At 43.2% G+C, this 17,326-nt stretch overlaps 1 protein-coding gene across 3 annotated transcripts in view; it reads left to right on the forward strand.

Moving 5' to 3' along the window:
• The window catches only part of COLQ (collagen like tail subunit of asymmetric acetylcholinesterase), a 69,684-nt gene that overhangs the window by 29,540 nt on the left and 22,818 nt on the right, over positions 1 to 17,326 (forward strand). For 2 of the 3 annotated variants that reach the window (XM_061586006.1, XM_061586005.1), the window contains 5 exons: positions 3,821 to 3,922; positions 7,131 to 7,175; positions 8,703 to 8,729; positions 10,757 to 10,828; positions 12,449 to 12,511. In XM_061586006.1, the coding sequence (XP_061441990.1) occupies positions 3,821 to 3,922; positions 7,131 to 7,175; positions 8,703 to 8,729; positions 10,757 to 10,828; positions 12,449 to 12,511 (309 nt within the window). The remainder of the gene's footprint in view (positions 1 to 3,820; positions 3,923 to 7,130; positions 7,176 to 8,702; positions 8,730 to 10,756; positions 10,829 to 12,448; positions 12,512 to 17,326) is intronic. The other variant, XM_061586004.1, reaches the window with a different exon arrangement.

Below are 17,326 nucleotides of genomic sequence, written 5' to 3' on the forward strand. Positions count from 1 at the left end.
CACCCTCTAACTTTACCCGCTGGAAAAACAAATATATCAATATTTTAAAGAAAATACCAATATTTTGATATTTTAGCAAAATATTAATATTTTGAGAAAAATATCAATATCAATATTGATATTTTCTTTAAAATATTAATATTTTTGAGGTGACTTTTTTAAAAAAACTACTTTAGATTTTTTAGGGGGGAAATTGGAAACCAGGCATGGAGAGATGTTACTTCAAAATTCTCTATGCAAAGATAGAGAATATGAGAAAGAATGATAAAATCCAATTGCAATTCCCATTGCTAGTTACAAGGAGTGAAGGAAGTTTACTCTGAGAGAAAGGGAGGAAAGAAGGGAGGTCTGCAGCAAACTGTGAAGAGATGAGAACAGAGCAATCGGAAGGTGCTGCATAAACCACCAGAAACAAAATGGAATTAATGGGAGAATTAGTGGGTGGAGAAAGGGGAAGAGCTGAAAGTGATGATTCACCCATTCACTAAAAAACATCAAAGCAAACTGTCTTCAAAGACATGTGGAGCGGAGTGGAGCTGTTTTGTTCTAAACTTTTCGTATTATCAGTGGATTGGGTTGGTGCGGATTTACAGGGGGAGAACTGCGTGATAGCTTCTGTTTGCCAGTAATGTCATGTGAACCATGCAAATTAAAAAGATGTGAGTAGCACCAAATACACATTAAATCACAGTGTAGATGAGCTCTAGGCTTCTAATGTACATTTTTTTTAAAAAAAAGCATAGGCTCAAATTCTGTTGGCACATGTGTCTCCAATGGTTGAAATACCAAGGTGAGCCTGTTTCTTGACAAAATGTTGTGCAGTGCTGTCCAGCTCCTAATATATTCTTACAGAGTTCTTTATTGGTGTTTTTCCCACTCTCTGACATGATGTTAGTTTTAAGACCTCCGGAGCTTTGTCCTGCTGTGTAATTTACTGGCAGTCTCTTGGCATTTTACTGCAAGTGAAGGAACATCACCCAGAATTAAACAAAATAAGTCCACCACTTTTCCTTTTTACCCCTCAATCAGTCACCATGCCCATCCCACATTGCAGAGTTGCTAGGTCATTTCAGGAAGGAGTCCAGAAAATGAAGTAATCATAAAAAATCTGAATGAAGAAGCTGAGAATTACAAGTGAGACAGCATCATAGAACTGTTTGTTTGCAAGAGTACATAATGTGAAACATTTTCAAGCAAATTAACCTCTAGACTGGACTACTGTAATGCGCTCTACGTAGGGCTGCCCTTGAAGACCGTTCGGAAACTTCAGCTAGTGCAAAATGCGGCAGCCAGGTTGTTAACGAGGACCCGCTGGTCTGCGCATATAATACCTGTCCTGGCCCGCCTGCACTGGCTGCCTATTTGTTTCCGAGCCAGATTCAAGGTGCTGGTTTTGACCTATAAAGCCTTACACGGTGTGGGACCACAATACCTTGTGGAACGCCTCTCCCGCTATGAACCTACCCGTTCACTTCGTTCAATATCCAAGGCCCTCCTCCAGGTACCAACTCATCAGGATGCCCGGAGGATTGTTATTAGATCTAGGGCCTTTTCTGTGGTGGCCCCCGAACTGTGGAACAGCCTACCTGTGGAGATACGCCTGGCGCCTTCGGTACTTTCTTTTAGGCGCCAGGTTAAGACCTGGCTATACTCCCAGGCATTTTAATGTTCAATGTGTTTCATTTAATTTTTTTTTTGTTTAACTTGTTGCTGATTTTATTGTAATTTTATTGTAATATTGTATTTTAATCTTGTTTTGTTCACCGCCCAGAGAGCTATTCGCTATGGGCAGTTTAAAAATGAAATAAAATAAATAAATAAATAAATAAATAAATTAGAGTGCAGTGGTAAACCTGGCTAAAGACTGCTGGATGCTGGGTAAAGACTGCTGTTGAATGTGGCAGAAGTGTCACTCCATTGCCGGAGTGGAAAGAGAGAGGGAAGTCTCTCACCTAGGACTGTGGAGGCCTCCAGCACACCCACAAAAAGCTCCACAGGTGTTCCATCAGTGGGGGTGGGAAAGAGGATTGTCAGGGGCAGCCTTGCACCTATAGGATGCCTAGTCCCTGTGCTACCCTGACATGCTCACAAAAGACACCAGCCCTAGAGCAGGTGTAATTAATTTTCCTCTGATTGGTGACAATGGGAAGGAAAGATGGTGGGAAAGGTTAAAAGAAAGAGATGAGAAAGAAAAGGCCATACCTCCCATTTTGGCTGCAGTGAGCAGGCAGAGCTTTGGATATGATGGAGTAACAACCATGGAATTTCATCACAAGCAACTCCATTAGATTGCTTTGCCAGTCATCCTACACAAGACTTTTGCACTCTTAACAGTTGAGACAGAGAGTGATAGGGTGAGCCCTAAAAATACACATCTCAGGTGCTGGAGGCCAGAGTAAGGATGTGCATCTTCATCATTTGCTGAAAGTTGTGCAATGAAGTTGCCAGACGCCCTCAGTGAGGAGGAACTTCCACAACTTAGGGGCTGCCACAGAGAATGCCCTCTCCTGGACTACTACCCCATGAGATTCTGAGGGTGGCAGAGCTACCAAAAGGGCCCCCTCTGCTGATCTCAACAAGCAAGAGGGCCTGTAGGAAAGGAGGTGGTCTTTCAGATATTGGGGACTTAAGTCGTTTAGGGCCTTAAATGCTAATGTGAGCACCTTGAAATGGGCCTCGAAATGAACCAATGCAGCTGTTCTAAAATGGGTTATATGAGTTCTAAAAGGAACCCCAGCCAATAATCTGGTTGCTGAATTTTGGACCAGTTGAAGTTTCCGAGTTGTCAAGGGCAGCCACATGTAGAGCACATTGCAATAATCCAGTCTAGAAATTACCAGAGCATGGAGCACTGTCTTCTTTGTCCATAAGTGACTGAAGCTGACAAACTAGCCAGAGCTGGAAAAAGGTACTCCTAGCCACTGAGGCCATCTGAACCTCCAGTGACATTGTTGGATCAAGGAATACCCCACGCTCCGGACCTGCTCCTTCAAGGAAAGAGCAACCCCATCCAGAACAGGCCGTCTTCCCACCTCCTGGACATGAGAACTCTGGACACATAACACCTCATGTAATCCTCAGCAATTTATGTGGAAATGAGGTATGGAGTAAGGGGTGTAATCTGTGTATCCATCAAGAGGAATCCTATGGGAATGGTTGTGGAGTAGAAGATTTCTTTTATGTATTTTTGAGCTACAATGCATAATTGAAATGAAATGGTGACTTCTTCTGAAAAGTTTTTCATTATGCAATATTTGTATGCAATCTTGATGACCAAACGCTAGTGTTTCAGCAAACAGTAATTTGTGCAGGAAAATCTAGGTCTCACTTCCTGTCTAGCTCTAGAGAATTATATGTTCTATAATTGCAACATTATAGATGGAATAATTTGATTTAGATTCTGTGTTTATCTGCTACCTGATATAACTCCTTTCCCACTGACTTTGTAAGGAGCAGAATTTAGTTTCTTGTAGTGACAGCATGCCCATTAAAGATTATTATAATGGAATTCATACCATCTGTATTATACTGTCATGCAGTTTGCACTCTTAGAAGAAACTATTTCTGGAAGCATCTGCTACTTGCAAATTGTGCTATGAGCAAAATAGACTTGTATCTTACTTTCGCCGCAGAAGAGGATATGTTATATAGTTAGTGCTGGAATTCCTTTTGCAATAGTCCTGTGCAGAAGATGAATAAATATCTAGTCAATCCTTGCAAGAAAGTGGATAAAAATGACCTACCAGTGTGAAGTGTGCTTGATCAAAGGTTTACTCTTCTACTATGGCATTTAGTAATAATCTCATTTTTAACTTCTTAGATGTTGTTGTCTTTGAATCTGAACAACTTATGTCAAGAGCTTCAGATAACACAATCTACGTGTGTAGAATCTTTGTGCCCTCCAGGACCTCCTGGCCCACAGGTCAGTACTTCTTTTGAGAGTGGGATCCTTTGGCTAGCTAGGTTCCCTAATCTCTGCTCTTTCCATGCAGTGAGAGGGAGCAGGAGAAACATGGAGGCAGGAAGAAATGGAGGGTGTTAGGAAGGTAACTTCCTTTCCTCAGGCTACTTGTAAGGCAGTAGTTTGACTGACCTCATCAAGGCTACAGTATTGATAGTATAAATTCCTGAATATACCTGACTATGCGAGATGCTGGCACTCTTGGGTTCTTTCAGTTACACATCTTGGAATCCGTCACGTATCTGGGCTACAGACAGTGTGCATACATTAAGAAGTTCAGGATGGTGATGCCTAAGCTATTTGTCTTGACTGGAGCTTTATTGAAACTGACAACCATGCACACACCAGCACAAAACAGGAAGGTTTTAGCTCTCTTCTCAAAATATGTGCTTTATGTTATCTGATGCAGAAATCATTCTGGCTGCTCAAGGTGACATAAAAATGATACTGAAGAAATTAACAAGTTCAGTTTCGTAAACCTTTGGAGTAATAAGATTCAGTAAATAGGACACTGGTCTGGGGTATGGAAGCCTTGGAGCCAGTAGAGAAAATGGTAATGCTTTGTTCTTGTCATCCATATTCTTAGCTTTTATTTAAGAGAGTGATTATATTAATTGCAATAGGCATCAAAGCCCGACCACACACAAATATTAATAACTAGTGGCTGCCGCCCCGCTCGCTAAAACCCCTGCCTACCTTTGCCAAACTCCCCCACCTCTCACCCTTTAGACCTTGTTAACCCCTCCCTTTCCTTCTGTAGACCTTTGGAGCACATGGCCTAGAGATCAAGCCAATGAGCAGAGCTTGGAAAAGTTACTTTTTTGAACTACAGCTCCCATCAGCCTAATCCAGTGGCCATGTTGCCTAGGGCTGATGGGAGTTGTAGTTCAAAAAAGTAACTTTTCCAAGCTCTGCCAATGAGCCAGCGAATGACTGGGGGGGGGGTGAGTAGTAGACAGCGGTGGCAGAAGCCTGGGTGATCCGTGGAGCCAATCCTGGGAGGTCTTATCCCTACCACAAGGCCTCCCATGAAGCAGGTCAGCCAGGCCATCAGTAGCCGCTGCCAAGCGCCACTGCCCATGCACTCTTGTCTGCTCGGTCTCCTCTCCCTGGCTCAGTCACACTGCAGTTCACAGCACTTGTTTGCTGGCTTGCTCGCCACCCCCCTTCCAACTGCTGCCCTCCCAGGCATCCACACTCCCCATCTCCACCTGCTTGCCTTGGCTGTTGCACTGCCGCCGGCACCGCCAGCCTGCTGGCCTCCTGCCCAGTTACCCACTCAGGCTGTAGATGCTGCCACGTAACCTGCCCGCTCTCTCTTTCCCTTGCTTGCCTCACCCCAGGCACCCACACTCTCCACCCAAACCAACTTGCCCCAGCTGTTGCATCACAGCCCCAGACATTGTGCACCCAGTCAGCCATCTTTGTGTCTTGTCACTCTGCTGTCGTGTCCTGCTGCATGATGGCATAATGTCTTACATTTTTATTATATAGTAAGATAAGACATCACTGCATCCGACTTGGGCAATTAAAAATAATTTGTTGGCTGATTATATCACTGTCACCTGAAGTACAGTCTGGATCTTCCAATAATTTTGCCTTCTGGATTTGCTGCAAGGAATCCAGCTCCTAGTTGTTATGTCACCATCAGCTTGTGAGAGGCTGAAATTCTTTCATTGTCCCAGTGATGATGAGGTTGAAATCTTAAGGTGTCTGTGGCTCATGCGAAAGATAGGGACAAAGGTGTATTGTCTGTAACAAGCGGGAACAAATATGGAAGACAGGCAAGAGAGAATCTGTGTAACCTCTTGGGAGAAACTCCTGAAGAATTCCTTTTAGCTATAAACAACTTGTTGGTACTGTTATTTACAGGTGCATTGTCTTTGATTTTGAGTGTTAAGTAAACATGCTCAGTCTAACTGTCTAACCTATTGAAATGCCTCCACTTTCAAGAGCCCATCCTCGTCAAAAGACACTCTGCTATCATGTCACATCTCTGTGTTTTAGCCCCACATGCAAAAACACTTTACATTTGTGTACCCTTCTCAGTCTGGCCTTAGTTCTTCAATACTGTGGCAGGTCAGAAAACAACAGCAGCTGTTTTGTTTATTTCCCTGTGCAGTATGGTATCTCATTTAAATATGCTTTACAGGTGTGCTATTTGTGACCTCTTGATTATTCCTGATAAATAAATCAAGGCTCATTAGTGGTTAGATGTGTTATGTCGTTTCCATGTGGATTCTTTCAACATGACATAAAAAATGATGAGAAAATGCTCAGCCTCCCTTTCATGAGACACATCTCCTATCGGGACCATTTTTTTAGTGTAGCTCGTGACACACTAATCTGCTTAAAAGTCTTTCGTCAGAAAGGATCCCTTAATAAATTATTTTTATTTATTAACTTAAGGCTAATCTACATACTAAGATAATAACATAACAGACCTGTTTATGTATTTATTTTTAGTTTCATTTATTCCATTTATCAGTTGCACTGACTATAACAACAGTTATATGGGCAACATGAAAGATAAAAAAATCAAATTTTGATAAAACAGAAAAACCAGCAAATAAAACAACTTTAAAAAATAGTTTCAAAGCTGAGATCATAAGATTAAATATCACAGCAATAATCAAGAATACAGAGAAGCCATAAGAATTTAGAGAAGCCAAGGGAATAAATGTCACAGAGCTAATGTGACCATGTTAAAATTAGACCATAAAACCACAGTTCCTGGGACTGCATCCGTTCAGACTGTGGGGGTGGAATCATATGTTTGAATACTTTGTTCCTCATCAGCTGCTTTCCTAATATTGAGGTACTTTCTTCCAAATTCCAGTTGCTATGCTTGCAGTTTCCATTATATAATCCCATCACTGGCTTTCACCTGTTCCAGCACTGAGTTTCTCCATCTTCTGCCTAATGAAGCTGAAGTGCTTGCAGTTGAAAAATCATGTTAGGTTAGTGGAGACGTGAACACTCATGAACTGAGTTTCATATGAGATCTTCAGTCCAGATTTGGGACAGACTGAAAGGGAGTATAAATTCTCTTGAAGAAGAAGGAAACATTCTGATTAGTCACAATTCACTGACAAAAGATGCTGGGACAAGCAAAACAACAGATAGAAGGGTGTTATAAGCAACATTAAACATTTCATTTCTTTTTCAGGGTCCACAAGGTGTTTCTGGTGTAAAGGGACCAAAGGGGGAAAAAGTAAGTTCCAGCATTGCGTTTTAAACTGAAAATTTCTGAGCCTTTGGCAGTATATGCATGTGATGTAAGGAAACTGCACTTATCACTTCAGAAATGTAGCTTACTTACCAAGGCTGGCATCAGTTTTGAGGGGCTCGGGACCTCCAGTGCTACCCTACTGGCAACCCACAGCACGTTTACCAGAAGCTGAGGTGTAAGCATTGCCTCAGGAAAAACTAGCAGGGGCAGGCAATGGTGGGCAGCCTAACACTGTGCCAGGTGAAGCAGCTGCAGCAGTCACCACCAGAGGCATTCTGGAAAAATTTAGAGGGTAGTATCTGCAGCACAGTGGGGAGGAGAACCTGGCTGGGAGTCCAGAGTCCGTGAGTTCAAATCCCTGCTCGTGTCTCCTGGGTGTAAAGAGCGAGCTAAAGATCACCCCCACAGTGAGTGGCTCAGGGGTTACGTGCCCTGCCACCTGTGCAGCCGTGGGCAAGCTGCATAGTCCCAAGGAGCCCCCCCAGCTGGCAGTTGCAGACAAGTAAGGGGCTGGCTTGTGCAGCTGTGGCAAGCTGAGCAGGCCTTAGCCAGCTGGGGAGGACTAGCCTCAGAGGGAGGCAATGGTAACCCCCCTCTGAATACCGCTTACTATGAAAACTCTGTTCATAGGGTAGCCATAAGTTAGGATCGACTTGAAGGCAGTCCATTTCATTTCATCTGCAGCAGCTGCTTTGCCTGAAACTTCTTATTATCAGCACTGGGTGTATAAAATTGAAAATGGAAATGGACTGCCTTCAAGTTGATTCCAACTTATGGTGACTTCATGGCTATGTGGGGATTCGAGCCCTGGTCTCCCAGGTTGTAGTCCAACATTCTAACCACTATGGCACACTGGCTCTCTTGTATAAAATTAATTACATTTTTTTTAAAAAAACCTGAAGGGATGCTGGCATGAGCTGTTGTGGGCCCTTTAGGACCTGAGGGTCATGGCATTTACCCCAAGATGCCAGAGCTGGTGCCAGGCCCGTTACTAATGAGCTAAGATGCTCTCATTGGCTTTTATGGTTTTAAAGTTGAATTTGTTGTATTGTAGCAGCTTTGTGTAGGCTTTGAAAAGCAGGATATAGATACCTAGACAGACAAATAAGTAAATGTATGTGCCATCTATCCCTGCAAGCCAGAAACGATGGCACTCTACCTCTAAACTTTACCATAACACAAAATGTTTGAAGACAAAAATTCAGTTATCCTTACTTCATGTATTTGTTTGTTGTTTTCCTTGCTTTTTCCTTAGCTGTCTTTAGCCTGTCACAAAAGGCTAACACATGCTCCTTGAAACCTGTTTTCTACCTTCTTCCCAGGAGGTGTGATCTGTTTCATTTAGAGGAAAGTCCATTTGTAAAAACATGTAATCGTGGAAGAATTGCAGGGAAATGCCACCCAGTAGTGTCATTTCCTCTTTAAAAATTAACTAAATAAACCATACATTACCAATGTTTGTGTATTGTTTATGTCTTCTCCTATTGATAACATTATTTTCTCTGACAGGGTGAGATTGGCAGACCAGGAAGAAAGGTATGGGACAAATTATATAAAACCCCTTAGAGCATGTGCTGCGGACCATTCACATGTTAAAAAATGTATACGTGTAAGGCATTTTTGAGCCGTCATTAATGTGTAACTTACATGTGGATTTCAAATGTGGCTGATTGGGATGCAGAAGAGGGCCTTCTCAGTGTGGAACGCCCATCTTGGCAGGTCTGTTTGGCCACCTGTCTCCTTGCTTTCTTGGTCTGGCCAAAACTTTACTATTCCATTTGGCCTGCTGGGTTGAGTATTATTTTATAGCTGACCCCTTTGGTTTTTAGATTAGTTTTATCTGAACACCTGTTTCTGATTTTGCTACTGTTTACTTTTGTTATTAATGTTCGATTAATTTATGTAGGATTTTATTGTTTTCTTAAATGGTTGTAAACTTGCTTGAGTGCTGCAAATCAATGAAAAGGTGGAGTGGATAAGTGTATTACCTTTGTCTCCCCCATCATCAGGATCACCTCACCAGGTGGGGCAGAGTTGCTGTTCTAGCTTCCTGGCAAATGACATACTGTTGCTTACCAGAAGGGACAGGAGGAGGGGGGAGGTCAGAGCAGTGCAAACACACCAGCATTGACCTCCCTGCCACCTCCCCCCCCCGGTAAGCAACCAGGGAGGAGACATTCCTACTAATATGCTCAAGTGCACATTTATGAATATATATTGTTGCCATCTGCTGTCACACCACTACACCATCTAGTTCATTATAGTCTGCTCTGGTAGGCAATAGCTCCTCAGGATCTCAGGCAGAGTTCTTTCCTAGCCCTCTTGTTTGAAATGCTAGGGACTGAACCCAAGTCCTTATGCCTGCAAAGCGTGTGCTCTACCACTGAACTTTGCACAGACAACCTTCTATTCTTTGGCTTGGAGAAAGTGCGTTTTGCACAGCTGTGAAAAAATTGTATTGTGGAATGGCAATTTTAAAAATCATTATCTAAAGCAAAAAAGATTCCCAAAATGACTTACATAAAATCAATAAAAATATGACAGTCCTTGTCTGAAGGCTTACAGTCTTAAAGACACAACATAAAAAGAAAAAATGACAAGGCAGGAAGAGGGAAACAAATTCACGTGCTAATTCTTATACATTACAGTTCTAATAGAGGCCAACTGGAATGGAAACAGTTCAGGGAGTGGAGGAGCCAGATGGAAGCCAGGTAGAATAATTACTTCCAGGTGACAGTTGAGGGAGGGAATAGCCTGAAGGTGTTGGTCTTAGCAAAACTGATGGAGTGGCCATGCTCTGCATCTCTCCCTCTGCTGCAGCCTGATGGAATACCTGCTGCAAAGTGTGTTCATGGTAAGAAGGAGCCTGATGGAGCTGGCCTCTCACAGCACAGCTGATGGAGTGGCCCTGCTTACCATGTTGAGGCTGCAAAAACATGTTGTTCAAACATAATATTTTTACAATCACTGTAACAACGTATAAACTGATCCCACTTGTCTATCCAAAAATCCATTGTAAGAAAAGCCATCTTTCATTTTTAAAATTGAAACATTATTTTTTCATAACAGCCAGATCAAAAATATTTCTCACCTATTCCAAAAGAAGGTAGATATTTCTAGGCCCAGTGCTAGCACCCAGCATGGTGGAGTAAATGCCAGGCCCTGGCAGGGACCATCACCGCTGCTACTGCTGCTGCTGGCAGACTGTTGGATGTGTCAACAGAGCTGATCCTGCTTAGCTGACCAGGATACTGGGCCCACTTGGCACGCATGTACTGGCTGGCCCACTCTGTTAATGTTGACCAGTGTCATTAGCAGAGCAATGCTGGCCAATGCATACATACAAGTGGGCCTGAAATTGTACTTGGTGCCGCCACAGCCAGTAGTTTCCCATCACTGCCAAGTTTAGTGTTCTGTGGTCAGGAAGAACTTCCAAGGCATGGTTGGGTAGGCTGTTGTAGTTTGAAGAGGCTTCATTATATTAACACATTACTGCTCCCCCTTTTGATGTCCATGTATCTGATTTTTCTTTTTCTACTTCTCTCCCCCCTCTTTTTTTGAAGGGCAGACCAGGTGCTCCAGGTGCCCCTGGAGTGCCAGGATCTATGGGATGGCCTGGTCCAGTGGGACTGCGGGTAAGATTAAGGCACAATTTTTTATATATACTTTATGGTAAAATTTGTAATGTAAATTAAGTTGAATTAATCTTGTCAAACCCAGCCTACTTGCTGTAGAATGAGCTTGTCAATAATGATGAGTTCCTAGGCTCCCACCATAGGCATGTGATTTTCAGACCCTAATGCAACAGAGAGGGAGACTTCTAGAGCAGAAACACAGGTTTTCTAAGGTCAGGTACCTGCATAGGTTTACTAGATCTAGATTTGAACACTATGCATGTCTCTTTAATAGTACATGAGAGTGAAGATATCATATTTACTTCTGAGCATGCCCGAGAAGGTAGTGGGATAATGGCCCACAGAATGGTAGTGGGATCATGAAGCATGGCACGGGAGTGGCAGGATAGACCATAGCAATATCAGAGGGTGATACATTTTTGTGTGTGGTCTCTCATATCAGTTAAAGATGCAGAAAGCTGGCTCAGCCTTCCCCCACTACTTCTCTATCATTCTAGCGTGTCTGCAAGTCAGCAGTGACTGAATTTTCTCCACAGCTGCCACAGTCTGGGACAGTCATGTGGATAGGACCTTAGACCAAGATGCCTTCTTTCCTTTAAGATATTCTTCTAGGAGCCCTTTACATCATCAGTTGCTATGAACATTCCTCCTCTTAGTTCCTCAACCTCCTGTTTTGTCTCCTCATGCCACTTTCCCCATATCTTTTGTTAATTCTGACAACTCAGCCCCCCTACGCCATGCTGGTTATAAGCCAGCATGAGGATCCTACCCAACGCTTTGGCCACTAGATTTGAAGATAGCTTCTTCTTCTTTTTCAGAGGCACTTTTCCAGAGGCACCTGCTTCCCCATTTTTCAGATCATTATTATTATTAAGACAGCAGGCAACTCACATGGCAAGACAGAGATTTCGATAAAGCCATTTGCAGACACAAATGGCTAACAGCCCACATTTTTCAAGTGAAACTGGGCAGATCTGTAGCCAACACTGACAACCCAAGTGTGCTTCAGCCGCTGATCACTGCAAATGGGAGAGACTACATTAACAAAACTGGCCCAAGCCACTAGGCAGTACAGGCAGCTGCATGGGGCATCAGAACACATTTGGCCACTCCGGAAAACCCTCAAAAGGGGGAATATAACCCAACAACAGGGTCTGAAGCTCGGGATGAACAGTTATGTCTTACCCCCATGTACTCTTCTTAAATGGAAGCCCTTCTCTTCATTCAATTCACTGTGAAGCAGGTGAAAGAGGCTGCAACTGAAAAATAATAGTAATTGAGGAAGGAACCCTCTTCCCCAGGGCAGCAAAATGGACTTTTATCTATAGCAGCAATAATAGATTGAGCCAGAAGAGTTGTATAGCTGATTAAAGGTCTCAGTGTAGCACTGGTAAATGCCCATCTGTTGCAGGAGATGATGTCAGGAGACAAACACATTGTTTCACAATTTAGGCTTGATTAGTTGCATGTAACTTCCATTGCGTTTCTGTTTCAAGATGTGGAGAAATGTTACCTGTATCATTTTTTATTTATTTATTCAGAACCAGAACTGTCAGTGTTTCAGTAACCGATACCTTTCAACAGCCACAACGAATAACTCTTTTTATTGACCCCCTTTAGGGTGAAAAGGGAGATTTAGGTTTGATGGGATTGCCAGGTACAAGAGGACCAACGGGCTTCAAGGTTTGTTTAACCCAGCTGCTATGTTGTCCATTTCTGGCTTCTAACAACTGCTTTCAGCCGCTTGCTCAGTTAGACTGTGCTAATGTATAGTAAAGACAACAGCAGTGTTCAAAGGGAGAAGGACTAATTGAAAAAGACAGAGCTATATAGGTATAATGGAAAATCTAAAAGGGTCTGTCAGTATGCTAGATTTCTACTTAATTCTTCAGATACAATCTAATATCAGAAAGAACAAATTTAAAAGCAAGGTCTGTGTAACTTGGGCCTTGAGACCCCAGGTTGGTACTCTCTACACTATACTTGGGAACATAGGAAGCTGCCTTATACTGAGTCAGACCATTGGTCCATCAAGCTCAGTATTGTGTACACTGATTGGCAGTGGCTCTCCAGGCTTTCAGACAGGGATTTCTCCCAGTCCTAGCTGGAGATGCCAGGGACTGAAGTTAGGACCTTCTGCGAAGCAGATGATCTGCCACTGGACTATGTTCCTTTTAGCACTAGACCTGGCATCCAAAGCCCACTGCCCGCCACAGTAATGGATGGTGCATAGCCTTGGTCCAGTGAGCTAGGGAGTGGACTATCCGTTCCGCTGCCCATACAACCTTTTTTGTTTAGGGTTTACAAAACAACAGCAACATGCGCTTTAGTCAGCAAGGCAACCTTTTTAAAATGTAAAAACTTCAAGTTAGTGGTTCTGAAATGGTTGGAACATTTGTGGGAGAGGGTGGCTTTATTTTCTGGTCTTGTTAGAAAGGCTTTTCTGATGGAGTACTAGTCATTCGGAGCATGATCACAATTCTTAGTTCTGCATGCAGTTGCAAAATGTCCCACATGGGCTGATTGGCAGTGTGTGGAAATTGTGGCTTGTGCTTATGGCAAACAACTCATAATTATTTCCTGATTATTTATTTATTTCATTTATGAATTGCTTCCCATGAGGCTTCCTAAAGTGACCTATGATATAATAAAAACATAAATAAAAGTTACATGTATAAAATCAGTTAAGTATATATATATATAAAACACACACCAACTAGGATAGGATGAAGATCTCCATTTAGAAGACTTGTTGAAAGAGGAATATCTTTAACACGCACCAAAAAGACAATAGAAAATGTGTCTGTCTAATATATAATGGGAGGAACTTCTATGGGGTAGGTGCTTCCACACTAATGACCTTGTTCTGACATTGTGTAGAATGGACCTCCTGATAGGAGGGATTCTACAGGATGCCCTTTTCTGCAGAATGCAGTGATCACTTGGGTATGTAGGGGGTGGGACATCTATTAAATATCCTGCTCCCAACTGAGCTTTGGACATCAATACCAGGAACTTGTTGTGCCCCAGACTGAGGGGGCGTTAGATCAGGGAGTGGAGTCAGATGAGGATGAGGTTCCTTGGGAAGCGGGAGGAAGGGAGAGTGGGGAGGGTTCTTGCAGACCCCAAACTCCCAGCACTTCCACGGATGCAGTTCCTGTCCCTCCTGCAAGTCCAACGCCAGAGCAGTTGGGAAGCGACTCCATGATTGTGCCATCCACGGCCGCGCAGGAATCCCCACCAGACACTTCAAACGCTTCCCAGCCAATCAGCGTTCAGAGCCCGCATGTCACCTAGTGAAGCCCTCCTGCCCAATGTGCCATCTAAGACTCGCCCCGCGCAAGGAGGCGCGAGAAGAGAGACTTTCAAAATGTGAAACTCAGATGGAGCTGCTGCTTGCACTCGAAAACCTTCCCTACTTAAGTCGGTGCCTTCTGAGGCGCAAGTGCTGAGTCAACTTTCCCCAAACCCTGCAGAGACTGCTTAGTTAGGTTAGTTAGGAACAGTAGTGAGTCAGAGTAGACAGGTGAATGAAGTGCACCACTTTGGATGTAACCATAACTTTAATGAAAAGAGAGAAAGACATCACTTTGCCTCAGTCTGAATCCTTCGGCTCTGGGCAGGACAGAACTTGAAACTAGCCAGTAGCTAATTGACAGCTAGTGCAATTCTTTCAGCAGTGGGCATAATATGATGATGAATTTCTGCACCAGTGAGCAGTTGAGCTGCCACATTTGCATTAGCTGCAGCTTCCAGGCAGCCCTGTAGCCAATCCCCCTTCCCCCTCATTGGTGGAGAGGATCTGAGGTCCAGGCCAGGGGAAGGGAAAGGCAGTGACCTTCCCCCTCATTTCTCCATCCAAAAAGTGTGGACTTTCATGAATGGATTTTAATCGGTTGAATTGTCTTACCCTTTTTTGAGAGATCCCCAGGAATACCAGACTCAGAAGCTTGACTTTGCCTATATCCCTTTCATCTGTGGTCTGCCTCTGTGTTCTGATTCTTCTTTACTGATTTACTACTTTGGTAAAGACAGTGAGCTCCTGAGCTTGGCATTGATGCTGCATTAGGTATCTCAGTTTTAGATTCCACCTGAAAAACAAACTTGCCCATACAACAAGTTTAGTGAAGGGTAGAGAGAAAATAAATACTATAGGGTTTTTTTTGTTAACTCCTCCTTGAAACTCCCTTCTTCTAGTCTTGTTCCTGGCCTTTATAAGAGAAAACTTTTTAACTGGCTACTATATAAAGGAAGAACTAAGTAACTGGAAACTAATTGTGGAAAGCAATTGGATTTTTTTTACTGGTTCCTGGGTTGATTTTTCTGTCCAGAAACCTGGAAAAGGCCTTTTGCTGAACTGCACATATTGGTAAAATCAGAAATTAGGCTGAGTTACAGCTTAGGTGTCCAGCCAGCTAGCTAACTGTAGCGTACACTGCAATATTTCTGTTCCTTTAGGGCTATTCATCCTTTGCCATCAAGTAATTAAGTAAAAGAAGAAAACATTAGCCACTATGATTGTGAATATAGTCAGTGCTTTAAAAGAATAAAGGGTACGCATTTTTTTCAGATCGCTTTAAGTTAACTCTGTATTTCACCCTTTAGCAATAAGCACCCAATCCTGCTCTACTCATTATAATAGCAGCAGAATAAACAAACTCTTACTTCTTATTGCAGACAAACATGCTTTTTGATTGCTGGCTTGGTAGACAGTGCAACTGAAACTGAAGCTAAAAAGCAGATCAAAGGAAAGTCCAAGGGGTGGAATCTAACTCTAGCCCATAATACCAAGGTCTAATATTTAACTCTTCAAGAGTCATGTTACTATATAGGCTGTTTTTTTCAGGATCACTTAAGTAATGACAGGGTGATTGTGATCATGAAAAATCCACACTCCGTCAGCAAAATCTTAAGTGAGCAGACTTTTGAGGGCTCTTCCAGATGAGCCTTTTGTTGTGCACTCACCCTACTTTGCTCACTTAATTTTTTGGAGGGTCGTATTCTTAAATTGCTCCTGTTCCTAAAACAAGCTATCACTCTATAAATGGCAGTTGCCATTGTCTGTCATGTCACACATTAAAAAGAAGATAATTTCCCCTAAGAAACATGGGGGAGGTTGCGAATCACAGCTCGGGAGGGCGGTGTCCCCATCCCCCACCCCTGACTACAGGTCTGCTTCCAGATCAGCCTCAAGGACAGCTTCACATAGAATGCATTCTAATAATCCAAACTGGAGGTTGTCAGAGCATGAACAACAGTGCTCAGGCTACCCCAGTCCAGAAATGGCCATTACTGTCATACTAACTAAAGCTGGTAACAGGCACTCTTAGCCATTGAGGCCATCTGGGCATCTAGCAACAGAGAGAGATCTAGGAGCACCCCCAGACTACAAACTTGCTTCTTCAGGGATATTGTGACCCCATCCAAAAAAGACAATTGAACAATAATCCAAACGCACCTGCCTCCATCTAGGATTAAGAGTCAGTTTTTTGGTCCTCATCCAATACCAAGTCCAGGTATTGTTCCAAGTCTTCCATGGCCTATTCTGATTCAGATTTACAGAGAAAAAGAGCTGGATATCATCCGTTTACTGATGACACCTCACACCTAATCTCCTCCCAGTGGCTTAATGTAGATGTTAAACAGCATATAGGGAACAGAATGCGGGACCGCACAGCATAACTGCCAGAGGGCTGAGAGATAATCACTTAGTGCTATTCTCTGAAAAGTGACCCTAGAGATAGGAACAGAACCATGTAAAACAGTGTATCCAAAGCCACAGAAATGGCTCAGGAAGATACCATGGTAAATGGTTTCAAAAGCCTCTGAGAGATCAAGTAAGAATAACAGGCTCATACTCTCCCTGCCCTTCTCTCAGTAAGGGTCAGCCATGAGGGCAAACAAAGCCAATTCAGTCCCATAACCGGCCTGAAACTCAACTAGAATGGGTCAAAATAATTGGTTTCATCCAACAATACTTGCAGCTATCACACTACAACCCTCTTGATCACCCTCCCCAGAAAAGGGGTATTTGCAACAAGGTGGTAGTTGTCACAAATAAATGGGTCCAGAGTGGGCTTTTTCAGAAGTGATTGAATCACTGCCTCTTTCAAGATGGCTGGAGCCACTTCTCCTCACAAAGATATATTGACCACATCCTGAATCCACCTGGTCATACCCCCTCAGCAAGCTTTAATCAGCCAAGAGGGGAAGAGTTGAGGGAATATGTGGCTGGCCACATCATTGCAAGCATCTTGTCCACCTGGACTGCTGCTACTCCCCCAACCTCTCTAAACAGCTAGTTGAGGATGCAATGGAGGAAGAGAAGTGGGCCTTATTTGATGCCCTCACTGGTATAAATAGGCACAGTTATGTGCTCTTGCTCATGTTTAGTTGGCTTTGCAGAATGTCTTTCACCACTTGTATTCTAGCCATTGTCCAGCTTGTTGCATTGCCCATAAACCTCTGGTATTCCAAGGTGCAGAATGGACTTCACAG

The sequence above is a fragment of the Rhineura floridana genome, chromosome 10 (genome assembly GCF_030035675.1).
Source record: "Rhineura floridana isolate rRhiFlo1 chromosome 10, rRhiFlo1.hap2, whole genome shotgun sequence".
In the NCBI taxonomy this organism is placed as follows: Eukaryota; Metazoa; Chordata; class Lepidosauria; order Squamata; family Rhineuridae; genus Rhineura; species Rhineura floridana.